The following is a 25,815-nucleotide window of genomic DNA, read 5'->3' on the forward strand; positions in this document are numbered from 1 at the left end:
CTAATATAGCTTAATGTATGATTCTTACCATTATGCTAAAATGTATTAACATGTTAATTAGTTAATATATGTAAAGCACTTAGTATAGTACTTAATACCAAGTCACTCTTATGTCAATGTTTGCTGTTATTGTGAATAAATTGAGATGGGAAAAATTTTAAATCTCAGTATGTAAAAACTTTAAATCCCAGTATATATCCCATTTAATGATGGGAAAATGTTCATGTTAGAGTTACAACTTTTGGTCTTTGGAAATCAAGTGACTGAGGGGCACCTGGGTGGCTCAGTCGTTTAAGTGTCTGCCTTCGGCTCAGGTCATAATCCCAGGGTCCTGGGATCAAGTCCCACATCAGGCTCCCTGCTTAGCGGGAAGCCTGCTTCTCCCTTTCCCTGATGCTCCCCCTGCTTGTGCTCTCTCTCTCTCTGACAAATAAATAAAATCTTTTAAAAAAGTGATTGAAATGAGAAATTGGAAGACGCTCCATTGCCAGAGACAGTATAGGAAATATGATTATCAAGTAATGACCAAATTCCATCTTCTTCAACTCCCTTTTTCACCTGCAAGTGCCTTTAATACCGCAACTCTTTCTGTTCTTTACACTTGCCTCTTGAAAGTATCCCTATCCTCAAAAACAGCAACACACACATACACTCACATACATTACCTTTTAAAAACAGTCTGTGTTTTCCACTCACTATAGCAATGGAATTTACATTAAGTGGTACTATTGTAAGTACCATTGAAGTACCATGTGTTTTGAAAAAAACCGCAATGACATTTATTTTTTACTATTATGTTCTTGAAACTGTGAAAGCCAATAATGAAAGTATTAGAGAATGCTGAAATGCACACAAATATCTTAACTAGTGTAAACCTAAAGCGCTTTTGGTTTTTATGTAACGGTACCTATGTTTGTCCATGGAGTTCATTTCTCATTGGTCAATTGTAGATGAAATTTCAAGATGAAAATATTTGAAATCTTTTTATGGCAGTAAAAGCATCCTGGCTATGGAAATAAGTATGTGACTAATCCTATTTGGTTCCTTGATTTTGTATCATTTCCCCTTCATGAATATCTGGAACCAGAGAGTGGGACCCTTTCCACAATTACTATTATGATTTGTAGTGTTTGTCCCAGTGGGCATTAGCTTATACCTATAGTTCTCTTTCTGTGGAAGGTAAAGCTGTTGTATGTTGATGTGCAAATTCCATTTTAGTTTAAGTCTTCACGTGTAATAGGGCCTGGTAAATAAATAACCTCGGGGACCAACAAACAGACAAAAATTAAGGTTTGGTTGCTTTGACTAGACCAAGAAACTAAAACAAACAAATGCAGAAAGAAAGTACTAACTGTTGGCAACCACCCCACCCACCTCCACTATGTTTTTCTCTGAAAGTCAGGGGCATTAGACAAAATTCTTTGTCAAACAGTGATTCCAAAATCCACTGTTAAACATACTTATGTTATTTTTTTTTCTGGACCAAACCTTACAGTAATTTACAGATCGATTTGTCTCTTAAGCAGAAGGAACAAAGATAGGAAAGGAATTTGGGAATCTAAGTAACCTCTTTTATTTTTAATGCCACGGAGGTGCTGTGGGCTGTGGTTCTGCTAATTCAATAAAGGATACAAGCTCTCTGAGACTGGCACACATTTAGCCCTGGGGTTCAAAATAACTAAGACTCTAATTGCTGGAAGTTCTCTGGAGACAGATTTCACAGTGCTCTTTGTGATTCAGTGAGTTAAGGGGTCCTATCATTATTTCCAGTGCTAATTAAAATGCAGAACTTACTCTCTTTAGTTGGGGGCAAATTCTTGAATTTCTCCTTCTTTCTCCCTCTTTCTAACTTTCCATTTACACATAATCTCATCTAAGACTATTTTGTTTAATATTGATGCTTAAAATTTATAATCAAACAGTACTTCATTGTTTATAAAGTGCTCTCATATATATTTCATATTCAATATTTTTACTGGTTCAATTTTTTTCTTTTTACAAATTGTCCTAACAATCCTATGATGAAGAAATTATTCATATTATTTCTGTTCTTTGGATGTATAATTTGAAGCTCTGAGAAAAATTACTGGATCCCTAAGTACTCATAGTTTTAAGGAGTAGAACCATAACTTGAACCTAAGCCTTTAGTTTTAAAAATGTGTACTCTTTCCATTTCATCACAGTTAAATTTTGGTAATTAATTTACTAATAAAATTCTCTGAGTATTTTCCAGAGGAGTTCAGTCAAGACAGTTGGTTCAAGAACAGGTAGAATCAGTGTGAGGGAATCAGGGTGAAGGAAGGTAGTGAGGAGAGACCAAAATTGGTTATGGAGAAGCCACATAACAGAAAAAGAATACTCTTAAAATATTTGAATGTGAAATACACAGCCTTTAGTATATTATATAAGTAACAGATCAATCTATATTTTTACTGCCATAGTTCATCGTATCTAAAACAGAATGTCTTATAAGATGCATCGCCAAAAGTAAAAAAAGGAAAACAAAACCCTGCCAATTAAACCATGTTATACCATTGATTATAAGATACTTTCAGATTTTAAAAAACTAAATTGTGAAAGAAAAAAAAAAGGGCCAATCTTAGAATCAAAGAAATACAGAAGTGGCAACTGCAGGGTATTAAAGTTCTCAAAATCAGTCATAACACCACCTTACTAGACAATCAATAAGCATTTATTAAGTGCCCATGGATGGGTATGACGAAGCAAAATACATAATCTAGGTGAAGAAGCTTAAGTGCTACATATGAAATATTAATTACCATCCTCCAGTTTCACAATGTTGACCACTGACCACTTTTATAATGACTGGTTATTAACTTCCTTGATGACTGAAAAGCTTTAGAATTTCTGATTAAAATTAAAAAGTTGTTTGAGCTTAAACTAATCATCTAAATATTTTACTTGGGCATTTTACATATATCATGATTATCATCACAAAATCTGTGTGCTGAACTGGAAAGATGAAATTAGATTGTTTCTAATTAAAAACATTTCTGTTTCTGTAATGAGAGTTTCATACATAAATTGCCCTATAATATGTGAAATAACTGCTTTTGAAATTACTCAAAAAGATACTCAACCTTTAACTAGGCATTATGCTCATAAATTTATTACTAATCTGAAAGAGATAATATCCTCAACATCATTAAACCTCATGACTAAGTGGTAAACTGTATTATACATTCTGATGTTGTCATATAGTTGCTGTGATGAGGAAAAACTAACCTAGTAATGGAAATTACTTCTTTTGAAAGGCAAAATTATAAATAAATAATAATGCAGGGTAATTTCATTTTTAAAAGTCAATAATGAATTCCATCTGCTGCATGCCATTAAAAATCAAAGAGGTTACTTACATGCTTCAGATCTTTTTATATCTTTATTCCTTCTATTTAAAAGTACAGGTCGATCCATCAATAATAATGTTATTTTGATTTGTTTGACCAAAACTTAAAAAAAAAAAAAAAATAGACGAAAACCTCCTATTTCTCTCCTCATTTCTCTGGAGCCCAGAGAACTTAAAGGAATAAAATACTAAAGGAAAACAAATACATTTAAGCAAACTGTTAAGAGGATGGTTAGGAGAGACTAATGAAATGAATTACCAGCCATTGAAACCCAGAGCATTGCTGATAAAATCTGAGCATGTGGCTCGATCACTAGTATTTCCCTACCTGTGTACAATTTTTCAGTTAGGGACAAGGTAAGACCATATGGAAACCTTACTGACAAATGATTTCCTGTGAATGAATGAAAAGAAGTCACTAACGACTTGTCATAAATGGCCACTGGACATGAAAACAAACTCTAAATCACTGTGTCTGAATCAATTTCTGAGAGCACCTCCTGATAGAATCACACTTAGCAGCAGCACCTATAGCAAATCAGGGACAAAAAATGTACATGCACAGAAAGTCTTGTTCATATCCTATATTTAGATTTAGTATTTCAACAGAGTTTACTCCCTCTGGGCCTCCCCTACCAAACATGCCCTTTCTAGAGGCAGTAACTAACATATCCATATAGCTTATCTGGACTTTAAAAATACAACATAAAGTCAGCCTTCTCTGACTTTCCAAAATGACGTGTTTAAAGCAGAGAGCACTTACACATACCTTTGCGAGGGCAGAACATTTCTGAGGTCCTCCTTTCAGACCTATTCCGCCAGCAATATGCTGCTTTCAGGAAGAGAGGACAGGGATTGTGGTTCTTGTGCTTCCCTGGGTAATACAGACTTCCTCTCCAGGAGAGTGCCCTCTCCTCCCACCTGGGGCCTGACCCCTTGTGGCAGTGTGAGAGATTCGGAAGTTTCTGTTTCGGCACACAGGAAACTGTACCCGCCGCGTGACTGTGGACTTGCTCTTGGCTCACTGAACGTTTGGGAAACAGTGCCAGCACGCTCTGCATAATATGTTACCAAGTTGACCCTACAAGTCTATCATGGAGTGAGATAAAAGAACTCAGTATCTAACTTCTGTACAGTTTCTTATCATAAAGTAAATCAATGGCATGACCACCTTTAATGAATCTATTATTCAGTCTTAATAGCTCTGACAGGCAGTAGGTTTGATAAGCTGGGTACTAACCTAGCTGGTGTTTTGTACCTTTACAGATTTTTTTTTTAAGATTTTATTTATTTGTCAGAGAGCGAGAGAGAGCACAAGCAGGGGGAGAAGCAGGCAGAGGGAGAAGCAGGCTCCCCGTGAGCAGAGAGCCCGATGTGGGACTCAAACCCAGGACCCTGGGATCATGACCTGAGCCGAAGGCAGATGCTTAACTGACTGAGCCACCCAGGCACCCTCCTTTACAGATTTTTAAATGCTGCTGGCTCACTGTCCCAACCTAAGTTTGATTTTTTTTCCCCCCAGAACCTCCTACTGCATCATGGGACTGTATACCATATACTAATATTATACTATTATGATTATTTCTTTCCGTATTTTTTTCCTATTAGGACAAGGAGAGAGTCCTCCACAATATCCATTACGGTGCTAAACACTTAGTAATTGAGTGAATGGATAGAAGTCATAATAACTCTCTCCTTCCTACCTGGCCCCCTCTTAATCCACATTCTCTGTTAGCTCTATGGAAGCAGATGGCAGCCTCTAGGGCCTGAGGCTCTCGGACTCCCTGTTCATGTCCTCAAACTTCAGAATCCTGGAGAAGATTTTGGTGGACGCTTCTCTTTTATTCTCCCTTGTCATCACACTTTTATGAGATCCTTCAACACAGCTCACTGAGATCCATACATATAATTCTGTATTTTATTTGGGGGTAGGATCTGGCTCTTTTTAAAAGCAAGACTTCATGTTAGAAGAAGAAACACACACACACAAACCCTGGACAAAATATAAATGCATGGTTCTCAACATCTGCAGAATATGCAAAGGAGGGCTTTGACATTTTTACGTCTCACATAGATGGTAATGTTACCTATATTCGCATCATGTTTGAATACAAACAAGAAAGCTACAAAAACACTTATGCATTCATATCAAACACACTTGTGAACTGGGATATGACAGGTGCCTCTATGAGGGAATAACTACATCTATATATATGCCGTATCTATACAAGATATGTATTTCCCGATATTTTGTCATTTGCTCTTTCTTATTTGCTCTCATTAGGAATCTGATAGGAGTTAGACTTGACTCACTTGTCAGCTAAGTGTAGTTATTTCAGGGCTTTGTAAGACCAGATCAATCTTTTAATTGTTCTTAGACCCGTCCATTAGGCATCCGATGAACAGTTTCCTATGAGTAGTACTGGCTCTTGGACATTCCTTTCTCTTAGCTGCCCATCATCTTTGGGATCCAGGCTGCTAAGAGGCTCTCATTTAAAAATATTTTGGGGTGCCTGGGTGACTCAGTCATTAAGCGTCTGCCTTCAGCTCAGGTCGTGATCCCAGGGTCCTGGGATCGAGCCCCGCATCGGGCTCCCTGCTCAGTGGGAAGCCTGCTTCTCCCTCTCCCACTCCCCCTGCTTGTGTTCCTTCTCTCACTGTGTCTCTTTCTGTCAAATAAATAAAATCTTTAAAAAGTATATTTTAAATGCTGTGATCAGAAATGCCACTGCTTCTACATCTCCTTTAGTTTTTATTCTAGATTCTTTCTCTTAGAAAACTAAAGCCTAGTTTACTTTTCATTTATTTTTTTATATGTTATTATAGCATGTAGATTGACCAATTTATGATAATGTGATTTTATTTAATTTTTTTGAAAGCATTCTAAAAATTTTATTATGGTAAGAAAATTTAGCATGAGATACATCCTCTTAAAGAAATTTAAGTGTACAGTACATTATCATTAACTATGATAATGTTACTTTAAATGTCCACGTCTATTGGTTTATTTTTATGACATGGAGAATTCTGCTTGATCACATAATTAGAGCTTGTTCAAAATGAATTTTGTTTTTGAAGATGGTAGAGAAAAGACGCTTTGCTAAAGGAAAATTTATGATAAAAACTCTTTCCAAGACTTGGGTAATTTTGGAGTCATGTGATCTTCCTATTTATAGATGTTAATTGTTGGCAGGTAGGATTATAAAAGTACTTTTGCTAGAATCACATTACAATGCCAAGGATACAGTCTTAACCTGAGATGTGATTGCAAGTGTGCACCCTTTTCAAAATGCACTCTGCAAAAGACCAAGAACACTTTCCCTGGTCCAGAGAAAACATCTAGCTTCTCTAGGAGAAAAGTTACTTATCAAGTGTTTAACTAATTTTTTTTTGAACAAAGATGGTGTTCTTAAAAGAAATTCTGAACTGCTTATAGTACCCCTTATTGTTGGGTATTTTAAGTGTTAGGCTTCATGGGAAAAGAAGTACCTCACAAAATTCCTGTAAGTTTAGCATGCATAAAAGAGCTTTAACTAAAGCAAATCACGGAGCATGTAATAAAACTTAGTGTTGTTTCCTGAGCGTCGACCAGTTTGAGGCAAGCCTGTGCTAAGCACAGGGGTTACTGTGCTGATTCAGCCATCTGATACACATGGCCTTTTAAATTTTCTTCCTTCTTGTGAACATACTTTGTGACTAAAGGAAAGAAGTCTCTCATAGTTCTGTGCTTTTTCTCTTAGGAAAAATGTCACATATTAAGCAGGGAGCATGTTTTCCATTCTATTCTTCCCTCCTGTTCCATTCCTCAGCAATCTGTACTCAGTAGTCAGCGTACCTCCTGCCTTGGCTGGGCTACATCAGTGAATGCAAAGGTTGCAGAGTGAGGAACAGTTAAGGTTCCAGAGCCAGTCTGCCTGGGTTCAAATCTCTGTTTCTCCACCTTCCAGACATGAGGTCTGAGATCAATCATCGACCTCTCTGCCTCTCAGTTTTATCATCTATGAAACCAGGATTTTAACACTTCCTACCTCATAAGGCTGCTAGAAGGATTAAAAGATTTCATACATACAAGTACTTAGAACAGTACTTGGCATGTAATAAGTACTCAGTAAACACTAGCTTGTTAAATCATCATTATGATGAGAGAGCTATACAAGTATGTGTAGATGTCTCACATATTGCCTTCCATGTCAAGATAAGCCATGTTTATATAACAGTCTTTATAATACAGAAATTTCTTAGGATGAACTTTTCAAAACAAAGCCTGAATAAACAAACAAGCAAAAAGCAGAATCAGACCTATAAATACAGAGAAGAAACATGGTGGCCAGAGGGGAGGAGAGTAGGGGAAATGGGCAAAATGGGTGAAGGGGAGTGGAAGCCAGAGGCTTCCAGTTATGGAATGAATAAGTCATGGGGATGAAAGGCACAGCACAGGGAATACAGTCAATGATATTGTAATAGAATGGCATAGTGACAGATGGTAGCTACACTTGTGAGCATAGCATATGTAGAGAGTTGTTGAATCACTATGTTGTACACCTGAAACTGTAATACCATGCGTGAACTATACTCAACATTTTTTTAAAAACCTTTTATTTCATATTTTTGTTTTATTTTTTTCTTAATTTTAACTCCAATATAGTTAACATAGTGTTATATTATTTTCAGGTGTACAATATTTGATTTAGCAATTCTATACATTATTCAGTGCTCATCACGTTAAATGTAGACTTAGTCCCCGTCACCTATTTCACCCATCTCCCCACCCACCTCTCTTCTGGTACCCAACAGTTTGTTCTCTATTTCTTTTTTTCTTACTTGTAATAACAGTTACTATCAAACTTCACGCATTGGGCCAGAGACCCTTGTGAGGTTAGTGAAAGACTTGCCCCTCGTGTAGCACCCTACCTACACTTGTGAGTTCATTGGCCAGCCAAGTTTGTTCTCTATAGTGGAGTTTGTTGTTTGGTTTGTCTCTTTTTTCCTTTGTTTCTTAAATTCTACATATGAATGATCATATAGTATTTGTCTTTCCCTGACTTATTTCACTTAGCATTATACTTTCTAGATCCATCCGTGTTGCTGTAAATGACAAGGTTTCATTCTTTTTTATGGCTGAGTAGTATTCCACGTCTTTATCCATTCATCTATCAATGGGCACTTGGTTTGCTTCCATAATTTGGCTACTATAAATAATGCTGCAGTAAACATAGGGGGTGCATATATCTTTTTAAATTAGTGTTTTCATATTCTAAAAAAAGCTTTTCTTAACTGTCTGATTCAGAAAATTCAAAATTATCAAGAGAAGAGATACAGAAAAGAAATAAAAGAAAAAAGTGCAGATCATAGTGACAAATGAGTTTTAGGCTGGATTTCAAGATCTTATGATAATGTCTGTAGAAGAAAATGAATGGTTATACACATAACAGGCTATATAGTATGTGAAAATTATAATACTCTAAAAGAAATACATTAAAGTTAATGTCTGATTAAAATATTTACATCAATGGTGCTTTGGAGACTGCCTAATAGTATATATTTTTAACTTTTTACTTTATAAATTATTATAATTATTAATTATAAAATTTCACTGAATATGAATAATGTACCTTAAGTATACTGTCCTCATTTCTATATGATGTTCTGCTCCAGTTTCTCTTCTACCTTTACTTACATTTATTTTGCATAAACTTGAAAATAGTATGCTTATCAGAAAAAAAATTTTTTTCAGCCAAAGGAAGAAAATCTTTAGGATTATGGACATCAAGAAGGGGAAACAACAAAGATCAAGTAGAAGAAAATGAAAGAGAAAAATGATGAAATGATTAGAAACTGATTAATAAGAAAAGAAAATAGAATACATATCATTTTAGAAAATAATTCAAGATCTTTCAGTCATATAAATCAATCCTGGAAAAAAGCAGCTCTCATGAAAAATAGAATGAACTTTTGTTTTTTCCTATTTTTTTTTAAAGATTTTATTTATTTATTTGAGAGAAAGAGAATGAGAGACACAGAGGACGAGAGGGAAGAGGGCAGAGGGAGAAGCAGACCCTCTGCTGAGCAGGGAGCCCGATGTGGGACTCGATCCCGGGACTCCAGGATCATGACCTGAGCCGAAGGCAGTCGCTTAATCAACTGAGCCACCCAGGCACCCTAGAATGAACTTTTGTTTATTTGTTTGTACATTTTTTTTTTTTACCATACAGAGGTATGTACATTAAAATTATACTATATTTGGTCTATTTAGGCCATGTGGCTAGAAACTGATGTAAAAACTGGAATTCATTACTTTATTTTTTAAAACAATGTATTACACTTCCTGACAAAAGTCACTGTTATAGTACATCTCCATCACTATCCAAAGGCTAGAAAGGATCCTAGACTTCAGATAAGTTAATTTTGGAACAATCAGGAAAGAGTGGGGATGGAAAGGGGCAAAGAGAAGAGACTGGGGTGTCAGGCTGTCTGACCAGCGATGCTAGTTTACACAGGACAAAGACTTTTCTCCACCTGCTCTCACCTTTCTGATACCCGTCCAGTTCTCCAGGGTCTAACAGTTCTGGCTCAGTAATTCTCAGGGCAACATCTTTGCACTTGAGAGACTCCCTCATGTTGTCCTTGGTCCTCAATATCCCTTTTCCCCACTAATGCATGCAGTCCAGTTTGTGTTCTCAGTCTAAGTACAAAATCATGAGGACAATTAAAATTGATACTCAGACTAAATTAGACCTGACAGAGTGGATTCACTGTTCACCATCACAGGATCTGGCCCTAACAACTCCCTTCCATCCTTATCTTCTTGCTCACTGAGTGTAACACACACACGCCTCTTGGCTGTTCCTTGAACAGCCCAACCATTCTCCTGGCCTAAGGCCTTTGCACTTGAGGCTCCCCTTTTCTTAGAATGTCCTTCCCAGACATTGGCCTGACTTTGCTTCATCATTATATTTAGGTCCCTGTTCATACACTTCTTCACTAGAGACTCCAGTACCCAAGGAAGCACCTCATGTATGGTTTCCTTTCATGACATTTATCACTAACTGACATTATACATTTCTATGTTTCTGAATAGTCACCCCCACTAGAATTTAAGCTCTAAGAATGTTCAAGTCTTCACATCCAAAATGCCCTCTGTAACATTGTAGGAGGTCAATAAATATCTGTCCAATGACCCAACCAGAAGTTGCTAGGCATATAACAGGTGTTCAGTGAGTATCTGTGGAAAACCTTGACTGAATGAATATGTACACACTTTATGCTAGTTTCAAAAATGTATTCATAATAATCCAATTTTTTTGTTATTTTGATTTTAATTTTGATTTGATCAGACTTGGAGTGTCATGAATGTTCTCTAGGGGCATGTCATTTAAGTTGAGATTTAAAGGAAGAATAAATCAGACAAATAGGATTATGTGTTCAACAAGTTGTTGTAAGCAGGGGAAAACGAAACTAACTGTTCAGGGCAGAGAGACTAACATGGGCAAAGGCCTGGCGGCTAGAGAAACCTTCAGCTGAAAGTGAAGTGTGACTGTAGCATGGTAAGGGAGAGGGCAAGAAAAATTTGGGCAAAGAGAGATAAGAGATATAAGATGAGAGAAATAAACAAGAACCCGCGCCTTCATGTGCCTTGTAAATTATACTGAGGATGTGGATTTCAATCTGAGGGCAATAGGGAGACACGGAGACTTTTTATTTTATTTTTTTAAGATTTTATTTATTTATTTGAGAGAGAGAGCATGACAGAGAGAGAGCATGAGAGGGAGGAGGGTCAGAGGGAGAAGCAGACTCCCCACTGAGCAGGGAGCCGGATGCAGGACTCGATGTGGGACTCGATCCTGGGACTCCAGGATCATGACCTGAGCCGAAGGCAGTGGCTTAACCAACTGAGCTACCCAGGCACTCCTAGAGAGACATGTAGACTTTTAAGCAGAGCATTAAGAGATGAAATTATCCGCAATACAGGAGATGGATTGGAGGGGGACACATTCTGAATGCAAAAGACCACCTGGGAGGTGATTATAATCCATTGTGATATTGAAGCTGAATAAATGCAGTGAGGGCTGAAAGAGTAGATCCGTTGAAGAGACTACAGGTAGAATAGTATAGAATAGAACAGGATTCCTTGAGAGAGTGTAGCTGTGTTGGTGGGGGAGATGTGGTAGGGGAGGTAGAGGAAAGAATCTAGTTTGGTAACAGAGAACAATGAAGGAACTCAGGTTAAAAGGGACCTAATAAAACCAATTGTGGAAAGGTTGATTTTGAAATACCTGTGGAATATCCTAATGGATATGTTTAGTAAATAGCTGAATTTATAGGTCTATTGTTAATTATAATCTTTTTGGCTAGAAATTTAGATTCAAGCATCATTTGCTCAAAGATGTGAATTAATATTGCTTAGGACAAATGTTTTCTCACTATTCTTTATCTAGATTCAACTACTGTTAATATTTTATTCCTTTTCTTTTACATTTGTGTTTTCTTTCTCTCTGTGATATTTATGTATGTACACACACACACACACACACACAATGTGCATATTTGCTGAACCATCTGAGCATAAGTTACATGCATCATGGCCCTTTGTCCCTAAATACTTATGTATACTTCCTATGAATACAGATGTTTTTACATAACCACAGAGCTGTTTTTAACTTCAATTTCACATTGACATAATACTTTTATATGATCTGTTGTCTGTATTCCATTTTGACTACTGACCCAGTAATGACTCCAGACAGCATTTTTAATTCTGAAGTAAAGGTCAATTTCTTCTGCTACGTTTAGCTTTCACAACTACACAAAAATCTAAGAACCACATTCAGTAGTTGATTTTGTTTGCATTTTCCTACCTACAAAAGAAGTAATAAGGTTTGTAAGGATATTTCCTTATATTACTAAAGTCCATTTCTTACAGCTTTTTTTTTTTTTAAGATTTTATTTATTTGAGAGAGAGAGAGTGTGTGTGTATGTGAGAGGGAGAGAGAGAAGCAGACTCCCCACTGAGCAGGGAGCCTGACATGGGGCTCAATCCCAGGACCCCAGGATCATGACCTGAGCTGAAGGCAGACAGGCGCCCCATTTCTTACAGCTTTTCAAATTCTACGGTTCCATCATCAATAAAGGGAAAAAGCCACCATGTGAATAAAAAAGTGCTGCCAAAATTGACCTCCTCTGTATAGTATTTGCTTTTATACTTTTTATAAATAAACAACAAAGCTTCTTAATGTGCCAGACAACACTCTTCCTATTACTAAGATCACCTAGTTTGAGATATATTATTTTTTTCTCTCTTCAGGAAAGTAACCAATTAGGAAAGGATGAAGAGCAGTGGTGGAGGGGGGACAAAGTCTATTCATAGAGTATTGTTTATAATTAAGGTCACCTCTAAGAAGTATCAAAATTAGCTAGAGCTAATTCACTAGGTTGTCAGTAGGAGTTCAGAGTAGGACAACATAAACCATCAGCATTCCAAACCTAGCATGACTAGAGTGGCACAATGGGAGGTTTTATTTATAGGAATCCTTTGCACCCACTTACAAAGTTGCTAAACTGGTTTCTGTTTCCTTTGTGGGTGTTTTGGTAAAAGAAGAAAAGCATGCTTTGGCTTGTCACTGAGAGTTGATCTCTAATGGAAAGGGAACAGACTTATCAGGATTATTTAACTCCACAAATGCCCTAATTTAACATGGCTAAAAGCCACCCACACATGGACAAATGCCTTCCTTCCCACACCACCCCTCTTTTTATGCAGATATAAGAACTGCACCTGGATTAATCTGCGAGCCATGTCAAAGGCAGAGGTTTGACAAGTCCTAGAACTCTGATTTAAAAAAAAAATAATACATATAGCAGTCCTCAAGTTGTCCTCAGAAACCACTACCAAGATGACCAAACTACGATATGTTTGTCATTAGGCTACTGGAAGATCTGCCACTAAAATACATAAACTCCAGCGAGCCTTCATAGAACTGAAGCCTTAAAAACAAAGTCAAATGGCAGGGCTCCAGGGTATAGTGGTAGAGCTAGGGTCTCTGAAATCAGATACATCTGAGTTTGAATTCTCTCTGTCACTGACTGTGTAGCTTTGGCTGAGTTATATAAAGCTCTTTAGCCTCCCACGGCCTCACTAATGAAAAAGGAGAAAATACACCTTCCTGCCAGGGCATTACATTAGGATTAAATGAGATCGTGCATGTACAATGTCTAAGTACAATGTCTGCAAATGGTAGGTGCTTAAAAAGAATTCCCTAAGCCCTTCAGTGGGCTGACAAAGATGGAGGCCAAAGGAAGGACCTGAAGCTTCCTGGGGATGGAGGCACAAATCAGTGAAGGAAGGAAAGCACGAGACAGTTAGGAGGCTCTGACTATAGTCCTGACAAGGGCACAAGAAGCTTGAACTTGGGAGGGCACTTGTGAGGGTGGGAAGGAGTCCATGTTCACGTGTGCATGTCAGGAAGAGTAGGGCCACTCTGGCAACCAGCAGGGATTAAGGATATTTTGAGTCAAAAATAGTCACTTGAATTCTGGAGATATTTTCTGGGACCCAGAAGATTAAGGAGGAGTTTCCCAGCTCAAGCTGGACATGCGGTGCTTTAGGCTTGACAGAAAGTTCTACTTGGTGCTTTAAGCTTGACAGAAAGTTCTACTTGGGGGGAGTCAGCTACATATAGGTGAGTTGATACCCTCACAGAAAGTATCCTCAAGAAAGAAGTGTAGCAAGAGAACAGGAAAGCCGTAGACCATGTGTACTGAGGTCAGACGTAACAACCCTGTTCTTTCACAGCTTTAAAGGCAGAGTGCCAGGACGATGTTTGTAAAAGGTACTGAAATGCAGTGTGGGAAGGCTTTGTGCTTATCTGGTTTCTGGGATATTGGTCAGATGGCATCCTCTTTAACAACAAAAACCATTCAGAGAGGGTTGCTTCCTTTTGGGGGGATTAAGAACAGCAAAAACTAACATCCTCTGTGTGTTTACTTTGTGGCAGGTACTCTGCTGTGGTAGGAAGAACAAAAGTGTCCCTGTCCTAATCCCTGGAACCTGGGAACATGTGACCCTACTTACATGGCAAAGAGGAATTAAGGTTGCTAATTAATTGGCCTCGAGATAGGTAATTATCCTGATGGGACCGGTGTGATCACAGGGGTTCTCATTAAGTAGAGAAGGGAGACTGGAGAGTTGGTGGCTGAGTGATGGGAAAGACTTGACTGGCCACTGCTGGCTACTGGAAGATGGAAAAGGCAAGAAAATGGATCCTTCCCTAGAGTCTCCAGAAAGAAAAGCAGCCCTACCCACATACTGACTTTAGCCTTGTGAGATGCATTTTGAACTTCAGACCACCAGAACTATAAGATAATAAATTTGTGTTGTTTTAAGCCACTCACTTGTTGGTAATTTGATACAACTGCAACAGGGAAACAAATACATCTGCTAAATACTTCACATGGCGCATCTGAGGCAGGACCTATTATTAATCCCATTTTAGAGAAAATTAAAAAGAAGTCCTTGAGAAGCTTAGAGAGGTCCTACTCTGGTGTGATACCAAAGCCCACGCTCTTAACCACTATTTTCTCACCCACCAAATTCTTCCAAAAGATCTCAAGAGGGGCCTCAAGTTATCATCTTCCATTCTTCCAGAAAGTTCCTCAATATAGTTCTACTCATTCAAAGATACTTATATCATGGTATAATGGGACAAGAATGGATTATAATCACACCTAATAAAAACAATATGAGTATTTTCTTGTTAGGATGACTAGTTAATTTGTAGTGGTTGCTTTCAACCAGGAAATAAAAAGGGCCTTATCACAAATAACTAATTTCCATTCATCGAAGCTTAGTGTTTATGTCGTTTCAAACTAAGGTGGTTGGTTCAATTACCGCAAGCTATTAGGTAAGCCTCAGCGGAGTCTTGTTGGAGAAGGAAGAACATCTGACCTATAAAAGAGACCTCAGACAGAAACCAGATCAGTAATGCTGAAAGGTAGCCATACCTTTGTGTTTTAATTCCTGTAGTTTTAATTTTGATAATTTTTTAAATTTTAGTTTTCAAATGTAAAACATTACAGAGACCATTTCTTTAGGAATTGTACAGTAAACTCTTCCAAGAAATCTGAGCTGAAGAGAGCATTATGTAGCGTCTGACCTATTAACTGATTGTAATCTGATGTGGCTTTTTATCCAGAATGACAGCCTGTGGTACCTCAAAATATTTCATGCAAAGAGATGTATGAATCATATACATACACGTGTACACAGGCCACATGAACACGCTCACATGCTTGTGCACATACAAAAGCAGCTTCAATCGTTTCTGAAATGCTTCCATCCTGGTATAGTCTTCAGGCATATTATATAAACTTTTTGAGAACCATTCTGAGAACAAGAAAAACTTATATAACCATTATCAAATACTAGGCATGCCTTCCATGTTATTAAGAATAGCTGTACAAGCATTTCTCCATCAGCTGTGTGCTGGAAAGGCAATAGACAGTTTTATTCAATAAAACTCTTCCTCTTTTCTCTTTGTCCCTGGTTTAAAATCATGCAATCCAGCACTTTAGTAAAGCAACTGAGTTTTGTTACTGCTTAAATTTCTGCATCTGTCCACAGAAAATTCACGGATGAGTTCAAAAGCAGTGATTTCTAATGCTGCAAGTCTTAATAAGAACGATACTCATAGGGGCGCCTGGGTGGCTCAGACGTTGTTAAGCGTCTGCCTTCCACTCAGGTCATGATCCCAGGATCTTGGGATCTAGCCCCACCTCAGGTTCCCTGCTCAGCGGGGAGCCTGCTTCTCCCTCTCCCCCTGCAGCTCCCCCTGCTTGTGCTCGCTCTCTGTCAAATAAATAAATAAAATCTTTAAAAAAAAAAAAGAACAATACTCATAGAATTTCACAGAAAGTTAAAAACTAATACCATATCTAATTTGGTGGTTATCAACAATACTGTATATGACAGAAAATGAAAAGATGGCATCTAAGCATTTTTAAAGTTCATATGAATGTGCAGATTTATCCAACTAATTACATATTTTGTGTCCCCTGTTAAAAGATGGTACATATGAACATATATTCCCATGAACACGGAATAAGTTTTGCACTCTCTGTCCATTACTAGCAATGCCTTTTCCTGAGATAGCCATGTTTTCCTGTTTTGCAGTTCTTGGCTACTAACAGCCTACATTTTTCATATAACTCGGTAGTCCATGACTGTGGAACATAGCAAATCTTACAGGAAGATGATAAATTCGGGAAGGGAGGCACACGTACAGGAGTCAAATATTTTGGCTCTAAAACGAATTAGTTGCATAAACCTTAGATAAGTCTTTTAAATTAAATTTAGTAAGATCCTGTTTTAGCAATATAATTAACCAAACTAATCAGATCAAATATCAATCAGCACCATCTATAACTCAGAATAATTGTATTCCATTTGGAATGACCAACGATAATGTCACCACATGGAGTGCCAGCTTACATAAGGGCGATTTTTTTTTAAAGATTCATTTATTCCTTCTGGTTGGGGGGAAGGTGCGTGAGTTGGGGGGGTAGGCAAAGGGAGAGAATCTTCAAACACATCCCACCCTCCCCCCTGCCAGCTGTGTGCGGAGCCAGACATGTGACTCGACCTCATGATCCTGAGATTAGGACCTGAGTGGAAACCAAGAGTCGGATGCTGAACCGACTGAGCCACCCAGGTGCCCCCATAAGGACAATTTTTAAGTCAACAAGGAAGCACTAAGAAACATATATTGCCAAATTTGATTGAAAAAATTATTAAATCATCCATATACATGGTATGCATGGTTTTGTGTATACACAACATGTACAGAAGTGCTTAAGAACATTAAAGTATGTTTTAAAGAAAAACAAAAGGAAAGTCTATATTCAGATATTTGGACACTCAAACCACATTGCCTTTAAGATAGTTATGAAACCTTAGTGGGGAATGGGATATGGATGGGGAATTACACAGTGTTTCTGTTTGCTTGTTGGTATACTCTACTTTTTAGTTCTATTATTCAGATTAAGCCCTATTATTTTAGTAGACTTACTTATTGCGAGGTTTAGGTGACAGTAATGGAGGCACATCCTATACTTTATATGGGGTTTGAGTCTGAGTAAGTTCAAGGTGATATGATTTCACTGCAGCTACAAGTGGTGGGCATGTCTGGGGATGTCATCCAAGTCTACATATTTTCCATCCCCACAGAGTGGCCTATGCTGGCATACGGATCTTCATGAGCCTTTCCTTGAGCAGACTGTAGGATGCGGTCTCACCTGACACTTGACTCAAGAGCTACTCTTCCACGGGAAGACAGTCTGGGCAATCACAACGAAGAGATGAATTCTGAAGATCAAAGACTATAGAGTTAGAGCCTAATTGAAGTCATAACAACAAAAGCCATGAGCAAACTAATGGGTAAGGAAAGAAACTAGTCTATAGTCGAGAATGGAAAAGACTTACAGGGAAGAGTGAAAATGAAAGACCTTGGGGAAGCAGGGAGAGAGAGACAACCTTGACTCTTGACTTTCTGGGACCAAGTCCATCTCCATGAAGCCTGGACTCTGGGTGTTGCCGCTTGCCCAATCATTATCATCTCTATCTTCTTCTGACTATGATTGGGTCAGTTTTAATTTCTTGTGACTCAGCCTTGACTCAAAAGAAAACTACCATTTAAACAGTATGAAACATGCTGCTGGAAAATTTATATATTTTTTTCATTTGACCTTACTAAAGCTCTGAAAAACATCACTCTTATTTTATAGGCAATGAAAGGAAAAAAGGAAGCTTTTGTTCAACATTGTAGAGCTTTGCCCAACTCTGGGATTTTCAGCTTAGGACTGTCCATCTCCATCATGCCACACAACCATCACCATTACACCTGAAGACAGTTTCTTCTCAGTAGCTAACAAGGCTCCTCCACAGTCATAAATGTTGTTGTTTGCCTGGAATAACTGGAATCATGTCCAGAATATCCCTAGGGTGACGGTGTTTCCTTACTCTTAACACAATAAAGCCAAAGCTGCCATTGGAAGTCTTAGCCCTCACCCCAATTCTGCAAATCTGATGGTACTGCATACAGCGGTTGAGGGCATAATGGGTAAGTGGATCTTTCTGATAGTATGGGCCATTTCAAAGAACTACAGGCAAAAATTTCCAACTAATCTTTAAGCACACTGACGGTAAGACCATGTTTGGGTCTGGCACATAACAGGAATTCAAATATCTAGAATGTGATGGTTAATTTTATGTGTCAACTTGGCTAGGTGATATTCCCAGTTGTTTAGTCAAATACCAATTGGGATGTTGCTGTGAAGGTAATTTTTATATGATATAAACATTTAAATCTGTGGATGTTGAGTAAATCGAATTACCCTCCATTAATGTGGATAGGTCTTAGCCAATCAGTTGAAGGTCTTAACAGACAAGACTGGGATTTTCTTTGTTTTTTTTTAAGATTTTATTTATTTATTTGAGAGAGAGAGAGCAAGAGAGAGCATGAATGGTGAGGAGGGGCATCAGGAGGGGGAGAAGCAGACTCCCTGTCAATGTGGGGCTTGATGTGGGGCTCGACCCTAGGACCCCAAGATCATGACCTGAGCCGAAGGCAGATGCTTAACCGACTGAATGAGCCAACCAGGCACCCCAAGACTGAAATTTTCTGAAGAAGAAGAAATTAGGGCTCAAGACCGGGACACAGAAACTTTTCCAGCTTGCCTGGCCTGCCCTGCAGATTTAAGACTAAAGATGGCAACATCAATTCTCACCTGAATTTCCAGGCTGCCAGCTTGCCCTGTGGATTTCTGGGGTGCCAGCTCCCACATTACATGAACCAATTTTTAAAAATAAATATCTACAGATAGATAAATTATATATTTTTTATGTATTACTTTTATGTACATATATATAAAACATATATAATGTGTATAAATAATATATAATATTTTATATATATTTTCTATGGTTCTGTTTCTTTGGAGATATTTTATATATATTTTATATTTTATTATATATATTTATATTTTTATATCTATTTTTATATATATTTCCTATGATTCTGTTTCTCTGACTAATATATAAAGTTTGCTGAGGTTGTTGGAGTGGAAGCGTTTGATTCAGGAGAGGCTAGAGAAAAAGATGTCATTTCAAATCTGCAGCCAATCCTTTGTAAAGGTGAAAGTGGAGCTCCTGAGCGGATGGCACTATCCTTCACAGAATATCTTAGTGAGTTACTCAGTACAGACCTAGGGCCAGAGCCTGGTCTGGAATGGGTGGCGGGGGGAGAGGGGTGGGCATGGAGAGCTCAACAGCTGTGCAACCTTCCCAGTTCCCGGACATGTTGGAGAGTTGGAAGCCAGATGGAGGTTATTAGAAGAGGCTGCAGAAGAAAAGCAAAGGTTCCAGCAATGTGTCAAGAGGCCTGAGTCTGAGAAAGAAATCCCCTGTGTTGAGGAATTGTGGGTAAGTTCTTAGGAACAGCGGTGACTGATACCAAATCTACGTATACTGAATACTGTTTCCAGCTTTTTGCAGAAATCACCTTCACCATTTCTTCTCTTCCAACCTCCAATACCCAATAAAGTGTCACTCTAATGTTTAGTTGTGCTTTGGGGGTCAAAGGAAGAACATGGGGTTTCCAGCTTGAAGCAAAGTGGGCCAGTGAGCGAGATTGTGCACTCAGCAAGTGCTGTAGCGAAGAGCGATGATTAGAAGCAAAATGACAGAGAAGCAAGTTGCATGTAGTCTGACTCAGTGACAGCTATTCTTGAAAGCAGTGGAGAGTCAATTATTTATAGCTGGAAGAAAAGCAGTTTAGATTAGATGGCAGATAGCTATTGCAAGTAATGGCTAAGAGCAAGCGTTAGGATAAAACAATCCTGAGATTAAACCCTACCCTATTGTTGACCAAAGGGTGATCTTAGCCAAGCTCTTTCTCTGGCCTACTTCCTCATTCATAAAATTGGATAACTAAAAAAAAAAAAAAATCCTTTAAAGTCTTCACAAAGAGAGCGCATGTACAGCACAGAGCAGACTACCCAGCATGTAGAAAAAATTCAAACAATAGATACTATCATTAATGAAGAGACGCCTGTAGAACTTCTAATGTGGTTTGCAAATGCCCTTTAATAACTAACATTTGTGCTTGATGCTGAGTTGTGACAGGTTTTCTTTCCCTCTGAAAGCCAAGCTTTCTGACTACACACAACATCTTGGCTTATCCCTTCAGCAATAGGAAGTCACAGTCCTTTTGAAATTGTTTTTCCCCGATCGATTTTTCAATAGGTGTTTGAAAATATACTTAAAAAGTGGTTTGAAAAAAAATAAAAGATGGTTTGGGTTTTTACAAAAGTGCGATTGTTGGCTTGAGGTCAAGTGTTAACGGCATACAATTAGTACACTGCATAGCCTGGTTTTTCAAGTTTTTCCATTTAATCCTTACAAATGTTTAGGTTGCTTCTGTTTATTCCTGATTTTTAAAGCAATTCAAGGAATTGTTTTCTAAGACATCTTAAAGTGTTTTTTCATTAAAATTTAAAGTTCTATTAAAGTCTTTATTGTTAGAGAGGACTACTAATATTCAATATTAAACATCTATGCAATGCAAAAAAGTAATGAAAATAAAATAACAACCACCCATCATAAGCCCATCACCCACAGGCAACCATTATTAAATAGTATACAACCTAATACACTGGATACATTTTTAGTTGCCACTTCTTGAGATATATTGTAGAGATTTTAATTGATAGTTTTAGCTCAGAAGGATGATAGTATTATCTACCATATAGTATTTTTAAAATGTAGAAAAACAAGATGAAAAACATGAGAAGTCATTTTTTTGTTGTTCTTCCTTTTATATATTGCAGACTACATAAAAATATTTTACACTCGGGCGCCTGGGTGGCTCAGTTGGTTAAGCGACTGCCTTCGGCTCAGGTCATGATCCTGGAGTCCCGGGATCGAGTCCCACATCGGGCTCCCTGCTCGGCAGGGAGCCTGCTTCTCCCTCTGACCCTCCCCCCTCTCATGTACTCTCTCTCATTCTCGCTCTCTCAAATGAATAAATAAATCTTTTAAAAAAAATATTTTACACTGTATGTGTTTGGAAGGAAACTAATTTGAGGATGAGGGCACATCAAGACTTCCTGATTTTATAAATAATTTTGGGAAATCTATATTTTCCCATATTTTCATAAAGGATGACTGGCTTACTGGCAACATCCTATCTCCTCCTGGTGCTTACTAACAACAGACCCTGACTCCAGTCACATGCAGTTGGAATATAGTGAGAGGGGTCAGGCCAGGCAGGAAAGAACAAAAGAAAACAAAATGAAACGTTGGAGCATACCTTCAAGATACACAGGCTGTGATAAATTAATAGAAAAATGATTTTTTTTTCCACCTTTAAAATGGCAAAGATGGGGCGCCTGGGTGGCTCAGTTGGTTGGGCGGCTGCCTTCGGCTCAGGTCGTGATCCTGGAGTCCCGGGATCGAGTCCCGCATCGGGCTCCCTGCTCGGCGAGGAGCCTGCTTCTCCCTCTGACCCTCCCCCCCTCTCATTGTACTCTCTCTCATTCTCGCTCTCTCAAATGAATAAATAAATCTTTAAAAAAAAAAATAAAATGGCAAAGATGCTTTTACTAGCAAAAATACTGTTGTGTAAGTGAAGTCAACTTCTCATATACTATTGGAGGGAATGTAAATTGGTAGCACCTAACTAGAAGATGATTTAATACATTTGAATTTAAAAAATCATAAGAATGTTCATACCCATCTGACCCAGCAACTCCAATTCTAGTGATTTACTCTAAATACTGAGAATCATAAAGCAAATACCATATGCTTTCACTCATATGTGGAATTTAAGAAACAAAACAAATGAGCAAAGGAAAAAACAACAACCAAGAAACAGACTCTTGACCACAGAGAACAAACTGATGCTCACCAGAGGTAGTGGGGGGATGGGTGAAATAGGTGATAGGAATTAAGGAGGGTGCTTGTGATGAGCACTGGATGATGTATGGAAGTGCTGAATCACTATATTGTGCACCTGAAACATAACAGTGTATGTTAACTATACTGGTATTAAGATAAATTTTAAAAAGAATATTTACTAGGACATCATTCATAAAAGTGAAAAGAATAAAAACTGGCTTAACCATACAATAATAGAGGAATAAGGGACTGGCTAATACTTGAGATTAATATACAGCAGAATATTACACAATCATTAAAATTCATGTTTTTACTGTTAAGTCAATAAAAAGTAAAATGAACCATACATCATCCTAATTTTAAGACAAATAATATTTCATATATATATATACATGCATATGTATACACATATAGATATTTATACACATACATATGCAAATATATGTAATGTATATATCTAACTACTAACTTGGTGAAATACAATATTTCTTTTCTTAAAAAAAGATTTATTTATTTATTTATTTATTTATTTTTATTTATTCACTTATTTTTGCAGGGGAGGGGCAGAGGGAGAAGGAGAGGGAGAGAAGCAGACTCCTCACTGAGGGCGGAGCCCGATGCAGGGTTCAATCTCATGACCCTGAGATCATGACCCAACCCGAAATCAAGAGTTGGACACTTAACCCACCGAGCCAACCAGGCACCTCAAAATATAGTATTTCTAAAACTGAGCACCATCTTCTGACCCCACCCTGTAGGCCAAAATATCCATCCTCTCTTCTTTCAAGATTTAGTAAATAGCACTACCCATCCACTCATTTGCTCATGCCAAAATCCTAAGAATCATTCTTGATTATTCCCTTTCTTTCCTCCTCCAAATCCTATTTCTCAGCAAACCCTGTTTCACTTCCAAATTTATTTAAAATCCGTCTACTTCTACTGCCAGCATCCTACTCCAAAGCTGCCCTTATCTTTTGCTTGGATCATGACAGGGACTCTAACTGTTCTCCATTCTTGTCCCTCAGTTTATTCATGAAGATCATGTCAGGGGCGCCTGGGTGGCTCAGTCGTTGAGCGTCTGCCTTTGGCTTGGGTCATGATCCCAGGGTCCTGGGATCGAGCCCCATATCGGACTCCCTGCTCGGCGGGAAGCCTGCTTCTCCCTCTCCCACTTCCCCTGCTTGTGTTTCCTCTCTCACTGTCTCTCTCTGTCAAATAAATAAATAAAATCTTAAAAAAAAAAAAAAAAAAAGGAAGATGTCCCTTCATGTTAATTTGCTATTGTTGTGTAACAAATTGCCATGAACTTAGCAGCTTAAAAACAACAGAAATTTATTACCTCATAATTTATTACCCAGTTTTTTTTGGAACAGGAGTCCAGGCATGGCTTTGTGGGGTTCTCTGCTGAAGATCTTACCAGGCTGAAATCAAGGTGTTGGCAGGGGCTGCAGTCTCATTGGAGCTTTTTCCAAGCTCATTGGTTGTTGGCAGAATCTAATTTCTTGCAGTTGTAGGCCTGAGGCCTTTAGTAACTAGACACCACCCACTGTTCCCTGCTGCATGGGCCTTTCCACACAGCAGTTTGCTTCTTAGAGCCAATGGAAAAGCTTATTTGCTTTATCAGAATATCTCTGACTTCTAAGATCTCTAGACCCTCTTTTATTCATTTATTTTTAAGATTTTATTTATTTATTTGAGAGAGAAGGGGAGAGCACAGAGGAAGAAGCAGACTCCCTGCCAAGCAGGGAGCCTGACCCGGGGCTTAACCCCAGGACCCCGAGACCATGACCCCAGCTGAAGGCAGAGGCTCAACCGACTGAGCCACCCAGGCTTCCCACCAGACCCTCTTTTAAAGAGCTCACTTGATTAGGCCAGGTCCATCCAGAATAATCTCCCTCTGGAATAACTTAAAATCAGCTGATTAGGGACCCTGATTACATTTCTAAAATCCTTTCACCCTTGCCATATAACATAACCTAATCACAGGAGTGATGTCTTCATATTCCTATTCCCATTCCTGCCCATGCTCGTTGAATGGGAAAAGACTTACAGTATACTCGAGGTTGAGAGTCTTGGGAGCTTATGTGGACTGTATGAATTCATATGTTGAATCCTTACTCCATTGGGATAGTGTAAGAAGGTGGAGCCTTTGGGAGGTCATTCGGGTTAGATTAGGTCATGATGGTGGAGCTCTAAGATGGAATCTGTGCCCTTATATGGAAAGGACCAGAGCCCTCTCTTGGCCATGAGAGGATATAACAAGAAAGCAAACTAGGAAGAGTGTCTTCCTCAGACACCAGATCTGCTTGGCATCCTGATCTTGGACTTCCCAGTCTCCACAACCTTAAGAAATAAATGTGTGCTGTTCAAGCCACCTAATGTGTAGTATTCTGTTATATGAGCCTGAACTGGCTAGTACAGAATTCTCTCTACCATACCTCCCGTTCCATACTTGGCTCTGGGTGACGGTATCTGGCATGATATATTTTCTTTTTAATATATTTCTTGTATTTTCTGAATTTTGTACACTATATGTTAGCATTTTTCCTCTTCGAAAATATCTAAAGTCATGTCATTCTTCCACTTAGCTTTTCATCATGTTCTTAGAAAACTCCAAACACCAGGTGGCCTAGAAGTCCCTGCATGATCTGGCTCCTGTCTGCCTCTTCAGCTTCTATTCCCTTCAGAGAACTTTTAAATTATTTTGTGTTTTGTCCATTTCCCTAACTAGAATGTAAGTCTAAGGAAAGCAGAGCCTTTCTCCCTTGTATCCCAGGACCTAGTTCAGTGCCTAGCACCAGAAACTACAGTTTGTATGTGTTGGGATGAAACAAATGCTAATGGAAAATGGGTCTTTCTAAAGATCAGCCACATAACATGAGCAATACAAGTAAACTTGGAATAATATAGTCGAATATGAGGATGCTTTTTGTAGTTAAGGAACTGATTGTATCATCCCTGAAGCAAAGAGTTAGAACCCTCAACAGTGACAGACTCTCAAGTCACGATCACAAAACAGAAAGGCCTATCGGGCTCTTGCTGATCAGAAATCATTGTTATTAATATCCTCGACCACAAAAGAGACTACTTTCACTACCGTCACTGATACAATTGACAAAAAACTTGGCAGCTTCAAAGATGGTGAGTTCTTGTCGCTGGAACTGTTCCAACAGAAGTGAACGGCCACTTGGCAGGTTTAAGAAGGGACCTAAAGCTTGGATAACAGGTTGGAAGGAACTGCTGTTTGGGTTAGGTTAAGTCCTAGGGTAGCAAGTTGGGGGTACATAGGCCACGTTTATTTTGTGGATGCGTTTGTTTGCAAGACACAATATTTATTTTAAATTGGTTTGAACGTCTTTAGATAGGGCATAAGCTCTCGAATTCATGTGGTTTCTATCACTCCTATTATTTGCAAATGATGGATATAATCATTTACAACCCCAAAGAAGCACGTTGAGTTTGCAACTCTTGGTCTCTCTAAGGTCTCTTTCAACACCTGACT

The 25,815-nt window shown here is 38.4% G+C and overlaps 1 protein-coding gene, 1 long non-coding RNA gene and 1 pseudogene across 5 annotated transcripts in view; 1 reads left to right on the plus strand and 2 right to left on the minus strand.

Annotated features, from left to right (window-relative positions):
• LOC123858808 (uncharacterized) overlaps positions 1-18,492 on the plus strand; it is a 55,815-nt gene extending 37,323 nt beyond the window's left edge. The window contains exons 9-10 of the long non-coding RNA XR_006794240.3: positions 14,359-14,481; positions 17,586-18,492. This is a non-coding gene — a long non-coding RNA (uncharacterized LOC123858808). The remainder of the gene's footprint in view (positions 1-14,358; positions 14,482-17,585) is intronic.
• Positions 1-25,815, minus strand: part of OXR1 (oxidation resistance 1) — a 443,163-nt gene that overhangs the window by 116,168 nt on the left and 301,180 nt on the right. For 2 of the 4 annotated variants that reach the window (XM_045896061.3, XM_045896060.3), the window contains exon 1: positions 4,137-4,443. The exons of the other annotated variants lie outside the window; for them this stretch is intronic. In XM_045896061.3, the coding sequence (XP_045752017.1) occupies positions 4,137-4,428 (292 nt within the window). In that variant the 5' untranslated portion in view covers positions 4,429-4,443. Of the gene's footprint in view, positions 1-4,136; positions 4,444-25,815 lie in introns of those variants that run through there. 4 annotated transcript variants of the gene reach the window in all.
• Positions 8,187-8,328, minus strand: LOC123860687 (small nucleolar RNA SNORA62/SNORA6 family; annotated as a pseudogene).

The sequence above is a fragment of the Mirounga angustirostris genome, unplaced genomic scaffold (assembly GCF_029215605.1).
Source record: "Mirounga angustirostris isolate CCGP_5_RB_7025 unplaced genomic scaffold, mMirAng1.0.hap1 SCAF_4, whole genome shotgun sequence".
NCBI lineage: Eukaryota > Metazoa > Chordata > Mammalia > Carnivora > Phocidae > Mirounga > Mirounga angustirostris.